Source organism: Echiichthys vipera (assembly GCF_963691815.1).
Source record: "Echiichthys vipera genome assembly, chromosome: 13".
Taxonomy (NCBI): Eukaryota; Metazoa; Chordata; class Actinopteri; order Perciformes; family Trachinidae; genus Echiichthys; species Echiichthys vipera.
Genome location: NC_139838.1, coordinates 11,132,661 through 11,149,521, shown reverse-complemented (window position 1 = coordinate 11,149,521; position 16,861 = coordinate 11,132,661). Strand labels below are relative to the sequence as shown.

General features: G+C 41.2%; 2 protein-coding genes across 2 annotated transcripts; one reads left to right on the top strand and one right to left on the bottom strand.

Annotated features, from left to right (window-relative positions):
* Nucleotides 1-885: 885 nt before the first annotated feature.
* LOC310955924 (sodium-dependent neutral amino acid transporter B(0)AT3-like) lies at nucleotides 886-5,486 on the top strand (the record flags this gene model as incomplete). The annotated part of the gene is made up of 12 exons (XM_083926004.1): nucleotides 886-1,027; nucleotides 1,343-1,483; nucleotides 1,594-1,731; nucleotides 2,150-2,331; nucleotides 2,423-2,533; nucleotides 2,625-2,737; nucleotides 2,824-2,952; nucleotides 3,045-3,201; nucleotides 3,390-3,594; nucleotides 3,675-3,834; nucleotides 3,938-4,100; nucleotides 5,277-5,486. The coding sequence occupies 12 exons, from the start codon at nucleotides 886-888 to the stop codon at nucleotides 5,484-5,486; spliced, it is 1,851 nt and encodes a 616-aa protein (XP_083782130.1).
* Nucleotides 5,487-6,876: 1,390 nt separating this feature from the next.
* Nucleotides 6,877-15,946, bottom strand: tert (telomerase reverse transcriptase; the record flags this gene model as incomplete). The annotated part of the gene is made up of 16 exons (XM_083925116.1): nucleotides 6,877-6,980; nucleotides 7,349-7,486; nucleotides 7,579-7,703; nucleotides 9,023-9,084; nucleotides 9,716-9,842; nucleotides 9,997-10,185; nucleotides 10,283-10,354; nucleotides 10,499-10,615; nucleotides 10,762-10,847; nucleotides 10,933-11,034; nucleotides 11,136-11,297; nucleotides 11,517-11,684; nucleotides 11,795-11,948; nucleotides 12,019-12,208; nucleotides 12,291-13,605; nucleotides 15,731-15,946. The coding sequence occupies 16 exons, from the start codon at nucleotides 15,944-15,946 to the stop codon at nucleotides 6,877-6,879; spliced, it is 3,327 nt and encodes a 1,108-aa protein (XP_083781242.1).
* Nucleotides 15,947-16,861: the final 915 nt, after the last annotated feature.

Here is a 16,861-nt window from a genome sequence, read left to right as displayed (position 1 = left end):
GAATAAGAAATATGCTGTCTTAGAGACTTGTCTTCACTATTTTTACAGTGACTGATAAAGAGCTTCATTGCAAGTTGCAACTATCACCTAAAGCTTAATATCAGAAAAAACTATTGAGCTGGTGGTGGACTACCAGAGGAACAGGATAGAACACAAAGTTGCAGCAATGGCAGTAGACAAATATGGATGCTACTGCAGAGAAGTATTACATTTTAAAACATGGATGCTTCACACGCATCTTCAACCCAACAGCACTGGACATCCATACAACCACCAAAGTTTCAAGGTTGGCGCCCAAGTTTGGTGTCACACATTCAGTATCTGACCAAATGAATAACCAATTATTTATGTCTTAGCAAAGTTGACCTTTGACCTTTAGGATATATGTCATCAGTTACTTATTTTTTTCCTGTGAGACATTTGTGTGAACTCTTGTGACATTTCTCCTTGAGAAAAGACTCCTTAAAAGGACAAATTCTTGAGTTATGGGCAAAAGGGTGTTTTGTGAGGTAGCACTGACCTTGAGTCCAAGGGATCGTTTGTGCTCTCACTCGCGCAGACGCATAAAAAAGAACCTTGTCTCATAATCTGCCTAGGGCTTTAGGTCAGTGTAACAGTGAAACGGCATCGCCAGGTTATCCATTAATTTTGGTCTTAGCACACTCACAATTAAAAGAAACTGGTAAAGTAGGATTAGCCATTAAATCATCATGCCTAATGTTTTCGCTCCCTTTGTGGTGGCCTGATTCCTTCATAAAGACAATAAAATCTGTAACCCAAAGCTGCACGTGATAGGACATTGAAGGACAGCCCACTAAGATTAGGAGAGCTGCATCCTTGTTACAGAGCTCAAACTGTGGTAAGCCTTGTTTTTTATAGCTGAGTATGAGCAAGGCAAAAGACTCTGAGGTGGAAGAGAGACCTAAATGGGACAACAAGGTTCAGTATCTTTTAACATGTATTGGCTTTGCAGTGGGAGTTGGAAATGTCTGGCGTTTTCCTTACCTGTGCCAAATCTATGGAGGAGGTGAGATGCTATTATATGATGCCGTCATACTTTTACTAACCTGACTCCACTTGGAAAACCGCAATTAACTGCAGTGGTATTTCAATCTCTGAAGGTCTTTCAGGATTGCAGGGCACTTCTTTAGCATGGTCTAAAATCTCCCTTATTGTGGCTTGGTTAAGACAATAAAAAGAAGTTGCCATTTGTGTCATGATGATTAATATGACGGTTTAAACCGCCACTCATGATCATGGAACCTGTTAGATGTTCTCTTCAAAATATGTTGATAGATCTGATGGCTGATAACTGAGGTAATTGTTTACTTCACGTGTTCAGGTGCATTCCTCATCCCCTACCTGATAGCGCTGGTGTTTGAGGGCCTCCCTCTGCTGTACCTGGAGATGGCTATAGGACAGAGGCTCCGCATGGGCAGCATTGGTGTCTGGAACTCCATCTCACCACTACTGGGTGGAGTCGGTGCGTATCCTAGAATTATTAGTAACAGTTACTAAGATTTCTATTAGTCAGATTCTTCTACATTTCGAGAGCTGAGAACATTTTTTGTGGAAAATTTCTCCTGTGTGTAGGAATTGCCTCCATGTTTGTGTCATTCCTGGTGTGCATTTTCTACAACACCCTCCTGGCCTGGGTGCTCTGGTACTTCTTTCACTCTTTCCAAAACCCTCTGCCATGGAGCCAGTGTCCACTCAATGAAAACCTCACAGGTAACAGGAAACCCCACCAGTCATTTTAGCTTTCATGTGTCACACAATGTGATTGTCAGTACTGTAGAGACATAAGTATTACATATAACACGACGTGTTACATTCTGATATATCAATTCTTTCTTGATAGGTAAGTACAGTAAAGTATACAAGATGAAAGAGGAGAGGACTTTTAACTATGAAGCTCTACGTGGCATTCCAGATCAAACATCATAGGAAAACTGCTAGATTTTTATTGTTTTATGGCACAAAGGGATCCTATACCACAACACAAAATAAAAACAGCATGCGCTTGCTACTGATATATAGTATAGATAGTTTCTCAATGTATGCAAAATGTTAAAGCATGTTCAATAAAAAGAAATATAGAATTTCATAAATGTTGCCCTTGTTTTCTGCTTTGTGTGCATCCATACAGACTATCATGTGGAGTGTGTGAAGAGCACTCCAGCGAACTACTTCTGGTACCGTGAGACCCTGAACATCACACCTGACATTGAGACCAGTGGCTCCCTGCACTGGTGGTTGGTCATCTGTCTGGCCAGTGCCTGGTGTGTGGTCTACATCTGCTTTATCAAAGGCATCGAGTCTATAGGCAAGGTCTGTTTACCTGGTGAAAAATGTCCTATTTCAAAATCAGCCATTGTACCGTCCCATGCAAGTCAGTGGAGGCTATTTTTGCACGTTTCAGGCCGTGTATGTGACGGCTACATTTCCTTACCTGGTGCTGACTATTTTCCTGATCCGGGGCCTCACTCTGCCTGGAGCTACTGATGGACTGGTGTACCTATTCACTCCTGATGTGGGTTTGGTCACTTGTTGCCATTACAGGTGATGTAAGATTGTATGCCGGGCACAATAATTTGATGTGCTGTTTTTCAAATACACGTTAGTGGGAGATACTGAAGAACCCTCAGGTGTGGCTGGACGCCGCCACCCAGATCTTCTTCTCTCTCTCCGTGGCCTTTGGAGGTCTCATTGCTTTCTCCAGCTATAATGAAGAGAGGTAAGGACTAAAACTCATCAACTCACTCAGAAAATGAGATTTGTGTGCTGACTAAAAGAGCTGTTTTTCTCTTCTGTGTCCATTAGAAATAACTGTGAGAGCGATGCTGTTCTAGTAGGAGTAATAAATAGTGCCACATCTCTGTACGCCTCCATTCCCATCTTCTCCATCCTGGGATTTAAAGCCAACTCTGCCTACAACTCCTGCATAAAGGAGTACGTACACATATATTCTTTGTAATCATAAAGCTTTTTGTCCTTTCTTGCCGAAACCAATGATGCAGATTTGTTATGTATCTCATCTGCAGAAACATCTTGGCTCTGACCAACCACTTTGAGTTTTCAGACCAGAACATAACAGTGGAGAACTACGATCATTGGTTGGAGTATCTAAATCGAACATCTGCGGGTGAGGTGGCCAGTTTGGACTTGAGGCACTGTGACCTGCAAACATTCCTTGACCAGGTATTTTAACCTTGAAAACACATCCAATCCAGTACATTGCATTCTTCTTGCCTGAGTCACTTCCTTCAAATCATGGTAGATTTCAGCTCTTTCTCTAGAGTGCAGTACATCATGTGCCGGTCAAACATGTACAGTCAGTTCCTGTTTCCTAATTATTTTCTTTTCTCTCTTTCATCTTCCTCCCCCAGAGTGCATCAGGTACCGGCCTGGCTTTTATTGTGTTCAGCGAAGCAGTGATATCAATGCCAGGCTCGCAGATATGGGCAATACTGTTCTTCATCATGCTCTTCAGCTTGGGTCTCTCTTCCATGTTTGGCAACTTAGAGGGAGTCCTCACGCCAATCAATGACCTCAAACTAGTGCCAAAGTGGATCCCTAATGAACTTGTTACAGGTACCTGCAAATCAGCTTAAGTTGTTCTGAAATCAATGGATGTTTTCAATTCTAAAAAAAACTTTTCTTCACTTCCTTAGCGATCATCTGCTTGGTAGCCTTCTTGACGGGTCTCATCTTCACGCTGGGTTCAGGAAACTACTGGTTTGAGGTCTTTAACAGCCATGTGGGCTCTGTGCCTCTGCTCATTGTTTCATTCTTTCAGATTGCTGGAGTCATTTATGTCCGTGGCATGAAAACGTAACTTTTCCTCTTATTCTTTGATACTCTGGGATCTAAATAGTACATGTATCTATTGGACATTGTTTTAACCATTTTCTCTGGTCCCTGTATCCTCTGACAGTTTCAGTGAAGACATCTATTTCATGACTGGGAAGAAGCCCAACATCTTCTGGAAGGCATGCTGGATGGTGATCAGTCCTTTAATGCTCCTGGTGGTGTTGATCGCCTACGTGGTCGTCCAGGCACAGAAACACCCAACTTATCCAACATGGAACCCAGCCTATGTAAGCAGGTCGAGGGTGTTGACATGGAGATGTGAGGAATTTAGTCATTAGTCGAGTCCAGCCTTGAATATATATTTTTGGAAATATTTGATATATAAAATGACTCAAATTACTAGATGTATATGAAAGAGGTAGCAATCAACAGAGAACCACGACTCACGCATATTTTAGCTCACTTACAAACTCTATACACTATTCAATATACACTAAGAAACTTAAGGGGCTAGCTGGAGCCAGACATTTCTCAAATAATTGAATATTGGATTACTTACATTCAGGTGATCTGAAACATGAATCCGTGAATCTGCATTCCTTGAGGGAATAACCCATAATTCAAGGCGAAACATTAAACAGAGTTACCAGAGGAACCCCGCAGCATTTCATTTTTTTTAAATTTAAACGAGGATAGGCACACAAATATACATAGAGACAAATTTTAAACAATTATTAAACAATGAATAAGGACCTAGGATGGTACATAAACCACATTAAATCATAGGAATGCAAGCATCCCTAAGGTGTATTGGTTGCAAAGATATTTAAAAACCCACAATTGTACGTGAAAGGTTTTAAGGTCATCAAGTTAATGTGATATGTTGCTGAAAATTGCTATCACATTTTTATTTAAAACACTGCAAGTCCCTGCAGCCTCTCGCACTCAAGCCCTTAATAGGCGAGGTCAATTAAGTCAGTGAGGGTTCAGGGCTTATGGCCTTAGGGTAGAAACTGGAAATGGCCCTAGCCTGGCTCTGTTAAAAGGTAAATAAACATGCCTACCAGAACTTCTAAAGCTAACCTATTAGCAAGTTGCTTCTTCCCCGTTTAATCTATACACAAATTATTATGAGGAATTATTTGCCAAAAGTATTTCTTGGTTCAGCAAGGTGACTTAAGGATAAGCTAGGCTTATCACTTGCTGACTGTGGCTTCATATATCTGCAGTTAAATACATTTCATTGTACTGTTGACCTTGTATTAATCTACATAAGACTCATGAAACCGAAACTTGAACTTGATCTTTAGCTCACAGATATGCAAGTATTATCCATATTAAAGACAAAGAATGAAGAGAATTAGCAGATTTGGCAACATGTCTATTATTCAAGTCCATTTTAAAATGAAGTAATGTTGCAATATACTATACATTGCATTTTATACCTCTGTTTTTTTCTTTAGGAACTATTCCCACAAACTGAAGCGAAGCCATACCCAAACTGGGTGTTTGCCATAATCATCCTCCTCTATGTGCTACCTGTAATTTCCATCCCTCTGGTGGCTCTCTACAAACTGATCTGCTGTAGAATTAAGAAGTCCTCGGCTCTCGCTGACCTAAATCCCTACTGCAATGACGGCTTTGAGGTTGAAACACAGGAACAGAAGGACTAGAGAGCTTAAGAAATGTTGCAAATGACGATGATACTGGACATCCAGTTTTTCACACTCACCAGACAGTTGACATTTAGGCAGTCACGCTGGACTGTAGGGCTGTAGGGCTGTCCCCAAATAGTCGACCAAGCACTAGCAGACCAAAATTTCATTCGTCGATTGGTGGCAGAAAAAAATAAACCATTTGGAGCTGGATGGCTTTTAATTTGAAGGGCCAGATACAGGAAATCATGACACTCACTCACCATCAGTGTTTTTTTGTTTTTTTTAACACGGCTGTATATCGCTTTTGGACAGTTAATAACGAATAGCTCATCATGTTGGGAAATACATCTAAAATATTGGATCGCTTTGAAAAGAACAAGGATGACCCCAAGAAGGTCACATACAAACTTTGCAAGAAAAACTTTGCCTCACTCGTCCACGACGAACTTGATATACCACCTTAAACATGTAAGTAACGTTAGCCTAGCTACCTGCCCATGGCGACGCATTCCGACCGTCTCCTTGCTTAATTGCTGATATGCGATGATTAGTCGACTAATCGCTCTAAATGACGACCACTGGTCGGCCAAGAATATCATACTGGACTGTAATATAGACTTTCCTACTGATTTCCGATTTTTACATTCCTCAAGATTCAGGAACGGACCTGAAAACTCACAGTTGTTTCCTCAATAACAAAACAGGATTTATTTAACAGTGAAAGTCTTTCCTTTGTACATTGTCGTGTGTGTATACATGATGTAGAAAAAACACAGTTAATCTTAACATCATATTGAAACATGTCACAAAACATCATATCTTTCTGCTGTGATTTGACTTATTACTGTAATGTGGTAGCTGACAATATTTCTATGAACTTATTTACATACAAATGATCTTCCAAGTGACGTCATGTCTTCTTTGTGGAAAACTACCACAACGTGTAAATCAAAGTCCAGAGTGACTGGGATGAGGCGGGGTCAAGTGCAGTAGCTGGATGATTTTCAATTACTCATCTTTACTGATCTTGTGGTTGTTTTGTAGGTTGGGTTAATGATTTAGGTTTAACATTGATTAAAGTGCTGTTTATTTCAAATCAGATAACTAAGGACTGTGCATTTCTCCCTCTCCCTCTAAAGCCTCTTTAGCAACACTGGAACAATGGGTATATTACAGTACATGTTTTTGGCAAACTGAAGATAGGATAAATCCAAATTTCTGATTTCAAACCGGAGGTTTTGACTTTCTTCATTTTGACAGAAATCCAGTAAAATTCTCAGTGGCAATATTTTCAAAAAGAAAAATAGACAAACAGAGAGAAGCTGGGTTAAATACTTAAGATACCTTTGACCTGTTGTGGGTTTCATGGTGCGGTTGGGAGCAGTAATTAGGGCTAGCTGGAAGTCTACATCTGAATGGCCAAGAAGTCGACTGGGGTCCTGGGTTTAGTGGCCTGTCGAACCCTTGCCAGCCTCAGATCCCCCAGACGCCGCTCTAGACTGCGCTTCCCTGTCAAGAGATGACAGCACAGGACTGTAAAATAATTCCACCTGAACTATATCCAGCACCTGTAAAAGGGGATTAAAGGTGGCAATAAACTGACTTGTGTACATGCAGGAGTGGATGCACCTCTCACTAAGGCCTTCTTCAGACCTGGCATTACAATGCGCCTTGGGTGATCCAATTACCAGTTCACAGCTCTAGTGCAACAGTAACTGAAATTGGCAACACTAGTTCCAACCCTCGAAACTGAAGCCTTGCAAACATCATCGTTTTACTTGTGGGATTTCCCAGTGTTGCCAAATTGCTAACATTTTGCTCACGTTACCTCCGACTAATGTTACACTCTTCACTATCAAACCAGACCGGAAACATACGTTTGTGCAGGTGTGGGAGCAGATCCTTGTAGAGAGGACGGTGTTGTGACAGCACCAGCAAGAAGGAAAGACAAAACAGCAGCTCCACTGCCTCATACTGCACAATGCCGGCGTGGGTCTTACTGCCTAAAATTTGTCCTGGAAAAAGGGGAAGAGATTTTAAAAAATTAAATTACTTTTGATAATGCTTAAATCATTTTTTTACCAGATCTATGAAAGGGGAATTTTGCCTTTGTTGCTAAGCCTGATGAGCTGATTGGCGTATTCAGCCATATCCCATATCATCTGCAGGAAGTAGACAGAGTTCTTAGCAACTGTCTGACCAAAGGGCAAACTCTGGGCACACACATGGAACCTGAAAAAAAAAAAAAAACAGGAGACAAAAGAGAATACAAAAATGAACCCTGCCCATTCAGATATTTTACATTCTGAGATAAAAGCCAGTACAATTAGTTCTCAGCTCCAGTTATTGATTAATAACCCTCACTGTGCTTACTTTAAAGATATATTGTACCCATTTTAATCCAGGTCTGTGTCATGTCAATGTGAGCATTGTGTTCAGATGAACGATGTTTGGCCTGTAGTTGACCTCAAACAACTGAGCATCGGAGATGTGCCTAAACCCGCCGAAATGCACCTTTCCTCACTTCTAACCACTGTGGAAGTCCCTGAGCTGTGATCATAACATAGTCACGTGACTGAAAACTATAAAATATGGATGTACCACACTGCTCAGCTTCCAAGGGAAAGTTTATTCCAGGGTACTCGACAATTGATGGTCAAGCCTCACATCCAAGAGGAGCAATGTGGATTCCATCCTGGCTGTAGAACAGAGGACCAGCTCTATTTCTGTGGCATTTAGTCAAGCATAGTCTGCATAGATAGCTTCTTAAAATCACACAGATAACCCACTCTGTATACATTTTAACCTTAATAGCCTCTTACCCCCCAATCTGTCTGTGAGTGTGTTTGTGTCACTACTGGCAGATTTACCTCACTTGTTACGCTGGACAGGGAAATAAAATGTATGAATCGATACATAAACACTGCATATAAACGTATCTGCTCTTTGCAGATGATGTGGGTCTGTTGGCTTAATTAGATCCTGACCTCCATGGCGTGAAGTGTGCAAAGCGGTCGGGATGAGAGTCAGTACCTCCAAGGCTGAGGCTCTGAGGGTTAGGAGTGAGATACTGCCCCAAACATAGTTTGAGTATCCTGGGGTATTGTGAGACAGAAGGGCATTTCGGTATCAGCAGTGATGCAGGCGTTGTAACGGACCGTTGATGGTGTAGAACTGGAAGAGCTGGAAGGCAAAGCTCTCAATTTACCAGTCCTGTTTCAACCCTCATTATCATGAGTTTTGGGTAGTGATGGATCGATGAATGGATGGAACGGTATTGGTCCATAAAGCTGCGCCCACCCTAGAACAACCGCAACTTTCTATCTGTAAGGCTGAAATTTGTCAAGATGGTCAAGTGTGTGTGTGTCTGTGTGTGTGTGTGTGTATGTGTGTGTGTGTGTTTGTGTGTGTATATTGTGAATTTGTGGCTGCTCTTTTTTAAAGATTCTTTTTTTAGCCTCTTAACATGTGATGTGACAGCAAGTACATATTTAAGATTGCAATTTAGGATTGGAATAAAAAAGTGTAAGAAGTCAAGTCACTGTCTTTACCTGCATGCATGTAGCAGCACCAATTTGTAGATGTTCTTGTAGACTGCCTCAAGAGAATTGGTCTGAAAAAGAAAAGGTATCCATTGTAATATTACTATCACTAAAGCAAAAGGTGCAGAAATAAAATCTAAGTGATTAAAATAGAAAAAAAACTAAATGTGGGACAATACAAATAAATTTGATATCTGTAGGATGCATCTCAATCAATTGAAAAAACGTTTATGAAAGGTAAACTTAAGGCAAACTGTTTTTATTTGTTTTAATTGTATATATTTGTTCATGATACATTCTCTGGTTCCCTGATCAGTTTACCATTTGTCCTATGTGTATTTAGTAAAATGTATTATCAATTTGCAACATTGTTTGTCCATTATTTGTCAAAGTGAAACTATTTTTTGAAGCTATTTGAGAGAAACTCCTTGCCCGTCATCTTGGATATTGTTGACTCTACATGTTAATAAATTCTGCCTGGCCGCATCGTTTGTTATTGGCAGTGCAGGTTCAGGTTTCTACCTTTAAAGGCTATGTTCTTCGATGGAGGACGTGTCTTTGTCTTTCAGCGGATTTAAACATATAGTTGGGTCAATAGCCTTTTTTAACAGTGGTAGACTCAACCTTTGTAGAGGATCTGTTACTTAACAAGCTCTTCAATTAAAGGTTTTTTGTTAATGCAGGCGCCATGACTTCCCTGACCTTCAGGTCCAAAAACAAGGCATGGCACTTGAGTCTGAGGATAGAGATCAGTTTCCTCCTCATTTGCTGTCCAGCTGAATGGAATGAGCCCAAAGTGAGGCTGTAGCGCAAAGACAGGCCCGCATAGCTGTGAGAGATGGAAGGTAACAAAAAGCAACAATAGTAAAAAAACAACAACAAAAAAAATTTATAAAAGACTGCCAAAATCCTAATAAGTTCCGCAAGAAGCTAATTTGAGGCAATAATTCTAGAGCATAATTACAACTGAGTGAATGCTTCACCTAGAATAGTCTTTGTAGACGTCCAGCGTGTGTGTGTCCAGCAGCAGTCCACACCAGGGGAAGAGGCAGTGAGGGGGCAGGACACGAATGCCAGGACATGAGCCCATGCTTCCAGACACCTGAAAGTTGACCGCCACCTTCTGAGGGTTTACCAACAGACCATACTGTGGTACCCCGGCCAGCAGGGTCCTACATACAACATTTAAGTGCAATTATCAACCGCTAAATAAAAATGTAACTGACTACACCTCTTGTCTGCAGGAAGAACAGATCTTGTGTGTCCTACTTGAGAAAGCTTTGTGCTTCGTGTAAGTCTGGGGTGATCAGAAGGAAGTCATCCACCAGTCTCATCAAGCATCTACAAGACACAGAGAGAGGGAAATAACAGATACAATCAACCGAATATAGCTCAAGTACAGAAAGACTGCCCTCTGCTTTTGAAGATGTGTTATTACATGTAGAGAAGTTGAGGTTTACTGAAATACATAGCTGTCTGGTGTACCTTTTCTTTCCTGTAATGTGTTTGAACAGGACATTCTCCATGTGACCGTAACAGAGACAGCAGAGCAGACTGGACACAACCGATCCCTGGGGAATCCCTCGGCACTGACGGTATGTTCTGAAACAGGGCGAAATAAGTGTGAACGTGAAAATGTTGTAAAAACTCAATTCAAGGAAAGTTATTTGCCTGTGATCACATCTACAAATGAGCAATGACAAGCTCCTCCCATATGGTCTATTTAATGTAGGTACTGTAATGCTTACTTCCTTCCAAACTGAACAACACTGCCAGTTAGCAATTGTGTGAAGAACTGAAACGCCTCTCTGCCATGGAGATCTGAGCGGAAATGCTGGAAGAAAGAAAAGAAACGCTCAGGGTAAAAGAAGTAGCAATGTTCCTGATTTAAAGAAACATCTGGGAGTGACAATTTTCACCTGCTCTACTAGTATGGAGTGATGGACTTTTCCTCTTTTCTGCAGTGACGCCACAAAGCCTTTCATGTTGGTGGATCCAATGTTATCCTCCAGGAAATCTGCCTGTATTAACAAACATGGGCAACTCTGCATTCGGGTCAACTATTGCCTGCGTATACACACACACATTCTAAATGTATGAGTAGGTGTGTGTATGACTGTACCTGTCTGATGAAGGACTTTTTTAGGCCTTCGTGGGAATCAGCCCAGATCTTAGCATAGCGACGGACAGTAAAGAGTTCCTCCTGGACAGGTGACAGAGCCTGGCCAATCACTTCAATGAGTTTGTCATGAGGCAGACTCTCATAGGCTCCACTCACATCCACCTTAAATTGCAGAAAAAGACATAATGAATTAATTAATGAATGAATGAAGGAGGACAACAACATTTGACAAAAGACTATAACCCATTTCCTTTTTTTTTTTTTTAAATGTGCAAAAACTACATTATGTTTTTTTCTGGCAGTATCGTCAGAAAAATAAAAGTATGAATATGACTGCATAAAATATATCAATACCATCATCTGCGAGGATAAAAAACAAACCTTAACAAAGTAGAGGGGCTGTGGTTCGTTTTTGTGGGCTGGAGCTAGAGAGAGTAAGACCTTGTGGATATCTGTCATGCCCCACACTGTGGAGCCCAGGAGGGATGGAGAGGAGTGCGCGCAGGCCCCCAGCATGTCCAGCAGGTCACGGATATGTGCTCTGTAGAGCTGCAGAGGAAAAGAAATGTCCTAAAATATGTGCAGAAGCTCATAGCATGTGATAACACACAGCTTCTGGATTTGTAAGACAGAATTTTAGCATCGTTATTTAAATGTACCCTCGTTTTGGCATCTGCTCCAATGACTCGTGTGATAGGCCTCATGCTATCGGTCTTGGGAATGAAGCGGAGGCGGGAGATGACAGTGGCTTTGGGAAGGGATGCCACCTGAGCCGGAGTCAGCTCCTCCATCTGACCCTTGGAGAGGTGACCTCTAAATCACAAAAATGGTTTGTGAGCTTGTGTCCTGTGACTGCATGAGTGTGTAGGCTATGTGTGTGTACCTGAAGGCTAAGTCCTGCAGTTTTGCCCAGACTTCCTGTCTGTAGAACCTGAGTACGTTCTTCTGGCCCACACTCTCAGTGACATAGAAACAGGCTCGCACCAGGCCTACAACATAGCCGTCCAGAAGCCAAGCCAGGAACTGACCCAGGATCTGTGTCCGGTATGAGAGCTCACTGGGCGGGAACCTGCCTACAGATGAGAGTGGTTTGGTTAAATCAGCCAAAATACACAAAGCAAAAGAAAATAAGTTCACCACCTACGACGGACTTACCAGTTTTACTGATCTTTAACCAATCGCAGTCATTCACCTTCGTCTTCCACATCAGTTCAGCAAGCGAAAGCCTCTCAAACTTGCCACTGCACAAGAAGCCCCTGACCCTAAAAAAGAAATTACGTCGGTTGTGGTCTGAGCCCCACAGCTCCTCAGGGATCACAGCAGAGAGGCATTCCCTGACAAACAGGTAGACCCGATAAGGTCCACAGTGTTGAGGCAAGAGGGAGCTTAATTCCCCTTGTTCTGCATCCGTTTCCTCCACCCCTGGGCACATCCTCTGCAGTATTCTGCTGTACGGACATCTCCTGTGTTGACGCAACAGCTGACTGAAAAGGGGGACCATGTTAAAAAAACGCTGAGGGAGTTTCTTTGGCTTTTTCTCTAGCCCGTTTAGATACGCCAGTCCCTCAAAGAAGATTGTTCGTACCAGATCTTGACCTTGGAGCCTTCTGCTTCCATGGGCACTCTTCTTCTTTCTGTTGAGGAGGAAGCCACGCATGCCCCTTCCCCCATACAGGAAGCCCAGTGTGCGGATAAAACACTGCGATGGAGGCAAAGGGGGGTAAATCCCTGACCTCCAACTGGGTCCTCCCTCCAGTGGAATTATGGTTGTTTGCATTTCAACAGGCTGTTTGGAACCAGTAGGGCCATTTTCAGAAGGCTTGATAGACAGTGTTGGTTCTACAGACATGGGCTGCCCTTCCTCCACTGTTCCATAGCACACCTGTTGCCTTTCCCGTGTGGGATCTTGCTGTCCTACTCGTCTCCTCTTTCTTGAACAAGTCAGAATCTCCTCCTCTTCCTTCTGATCAGTTTCTCTCTTTCTTTTCCCCTTCTTCATTCCTAAATTCCTTCGGCTCCTCGTATTGCTGACAGTAGGATTCTCAACATCCTGTCCCCTTTTCAAGTTCACTGCACCTCCATTCCTTCCAAACTGAGCCCTGTTATGCGCCCTGGACTGAGATTGGAGCTTAAACCCAGTGGACGCAGTAGTCATGGACACCCTGTCATAGACAGGAGCGCCGCACACCTGGAAAACACATGATGGAGGGACAGCCACAAACACAGAGCAGCTCTCTAGAAGATACCGTGTGAGGTCTGTGCCGAGGCGTAGTGTGACTTTCTTCCACAGATCACTGCCATGAATGTAGGCAGCACTTTGAGTGACATCGCCTTGAAATTTGAAGTGGTCTGCATCTCGCTCCTCCTGAGCCAGGGACAGAAAATTGTAGCCATGTGCCAAGACGTTTCTTTTTTTCTTTCTTTTCAGACTGTTCAGAACAAACGCCAACAGCTCAGGTAGAGTGCAGATCTGTAGAATGAATACAAGACATAATGAAAATCAGCTTTATTATAGCATTAAATCCTGACACATTCCCTTCCTTTTAGCATTACCAAAAAAAAATTCAGTCACTAATAAACCTGACAGCTTAGTTGTTTGTGTATCCAAAATAGCCTATATCATGACTCACTTAGTTATATGTATGTCCTAATGTAAATTTGGCAAGTATAAGTAACATCATCTCCAACACAGTTTGATACTTTTCTGTTTTATCCTTAGTGATGTAGATGCCCAAGTACTTTATTTCATTTTAATTGGTATATCATAGACGACTGTCTCTTCACATTGCTTAATAGGCAAGAGCTCACGTTTGTTAATATTTAGGCATAAGCCCGAGGCTTTGGAAAAAATTTCAATCCTCTTAATAACCACTGGTATTTGATGTTTATCTTTCAGAAAAATTGTTATGCCGTCCGCAAGATGGCTTATAGTAGTATCTGTATCAAAGACAGAGAGTACCTGTAGTTCTTTGTAGTTTTTTATATAAATAGCCAACATTTCTACTACCAAGATAAATAGATAAGGGCCAAGTGGACAACCTTCTCTTACACCAACTTGATAGGGAAGCGTCTGGTTGTACCACTGGGTAGGGCAACAGAACAATCAATGTCATTTTAACATGTTTTGACAAAGTTACAAAATACTTTTCCAAATTCAAAATATTCAAGAGCTTGAAAGATGAAGTTAAGTTCTAAGGTGTCAAATGCCTTGGAAAAAAAATCTAAAAATAATATGAAACCGTCAACTTCTATCATATCTCTATAATCTATGAGATCTAAACTTAACTTTCTGTTATTATGAATAGACCGATTCTTCATAAAGCATGAGTGTGACAATATTCAAGATCTGTTTTAAGTCGGTTAGCCAAAACAGAAGTTAAAAGTTTGTAATCTGTTGTGAGAAGTGTAATAGGCCTTCTGTTATCGAAAAGTAAAGGATTCTTTCCTGGTTTGGGAATTCATATTATAATACCTTGATTCATTGATGGAGGAAGTGTATGGCTATTTAATATTTTTAGGAATGTATTGAAAAGAAATTTCGCAAGTCTGCCCAAAAATGTTTATAGAAGTTGGATGATAAGGGATCACTCCTGGGCATTTGTCCTTTTTAAATTTATTGCTAACTGAATCCAATTCTTGAATTTGTAACTCTGCATCACAAGTGTCCCTAAAAATCTTCTTTAATTTGTGGAATGAAACATATAATGTCTTCAAAAAGGTGAGTGTATCACTCTCTGAGAACTGGGGAGTGTACAGTTGACTGTAGAAGGATAGAATTTCTTTAGAAATAATCTTCTGATCTCAGCCCCTTATCTGAAGAAAGAAAACGACCCCTGCTGATAACATTCTCCGTGGTATTTTAATGCAATGTTACAAAGAAACACTTCAAATATAAATGTGTAATTTCCCTTTGATTTTAATGTTTTTTTAGTTTTTGTTTGTTGATTAACCATCTCATCTTCAACCGCTTATCCGGGGTCGGGTCGCGGGGCCGCAGCTTTAGCAGGGGACCCCAAACTTCCCTTTCCCGGGCCACATTAACCAGCTCCAACTGGGCGATCCCGAGGCGTTCCCAGGCCAGTGTGGAGATATAATAATAATAATAATAATCTCTCCACCTAGTCCTGGGTCTTCCCCGAGGCTTCCTGCCAGCTGGACGAGCAGGAGGGCATCCTTACCAGATGATCCTGAACCACCTCAACTGGCTCCTTTCAACGCAAAGGAGCAGCGGCTCTACTCTGAGTTCCTCACACCTCTTATGTAAATCTTACGCATGTCTTATGTATCCACATGGAAGCATGTAAACAGAATGGATTCCCTTGTTTAACTGTACTACATGCAATGCACTAAACTATTGAATTAAAGAAAGCTATTGGCTTTCTATATTCCACAATCAAATTGGTTTAATTTGAAGTTCCCTGCTCATATTTGCTGACAGTTTAATATCCAAGTCAAATATCCTACCTCCTGCCCCAACTCTGTTACAACCAAAACTCAAGGACAACATGGTACAAATGTTCATGTAGAACACTACTCCAAGAGAGGGAATAAGTTATGTTTGCTAACGTGTCAACTATGCTTTTAATGAAAGTTACCTGGTTGCAGCTTGGCACTTGCTGTAGTTCCTTGTCATAACATACAAAGACCCCCCGGACGAAGGCTTTGAAGCGGTCTGTGTCGGGCTGTTCAAAGAGAACCGCTCTCCGTCCTTCTCTGAACACGATGCCGTTCGCAAACTCCTCCAGCGTCAGCACCTGTTGATACAGTGACCGGAGGATGTCGAGCGTGTGGGACATGTCAGTCGTAGACATGCTGACAGCACTGACATGGCTCCAGATATCCGGCTGATGATAGAGACCACAACAGAACCGCGGTTAGCATGCGTGCGTTGAGCTGCATTTGCCGTTGAAGGGCCCCGCGTCATCCTCAGCCAATGAGAGATCAGTTTACTGTAAACGTCCAATCACAGAGCCCCATCATCCACCGGCGAATTCCCAGTTCACCAACAGCCAACCAGAAAAGTCTTTTTTTATTATTATTAATAGATGAGGACATTTTCAGTTCCATGTGCACATCTTTATTTTAAAAGTCAAATCTTAATCTTGTATCTAGATAACTATGCTGTAATATTTATCTTAGCGCACAACAAGATGATGTAACGGTATTATAAAGCTAAAGCTTAAATTAACTTGTTAATATCAGACCAAAATGTCGGAGTTTTGTTGCAGTGACAAAATAATTATTTTAATGTCTATTTCAATCTTTAGAAGAAGCATTTTGCCACAAAGTTATTTATACAAGCCATGTACATAACGTATGCACTTACTACCTGTCGTTACTTTTCAATTGTAAAAACAGATGTGCTTTTTTGTTATTGTGAGGGGAAGACTATTGAACATGTTCTATGTTCTTTGTTTGATTTAACGTGCCATGGATGATTTCTATAATATGTGATACTAATAAAGATGGTTATATTGGTTATTCTTAACAATCCCAAATATTCAGCAGATGAAACCTGCATAATTAGTTTGATAATTATCTTAGCAATATATTATATCTATAAAATGATTTGGCTTAACAAGTTACCCTCCTTTTATATTTTGGAATATTCAGATTTTAAATCACATTTGACCACTATGGAAAACTTGAAACTCAAAAATAATAAATTGGCAAAAACTATTAGATTATTTAGATATTAGATATTTCACGTATTTGTTTTTGATATT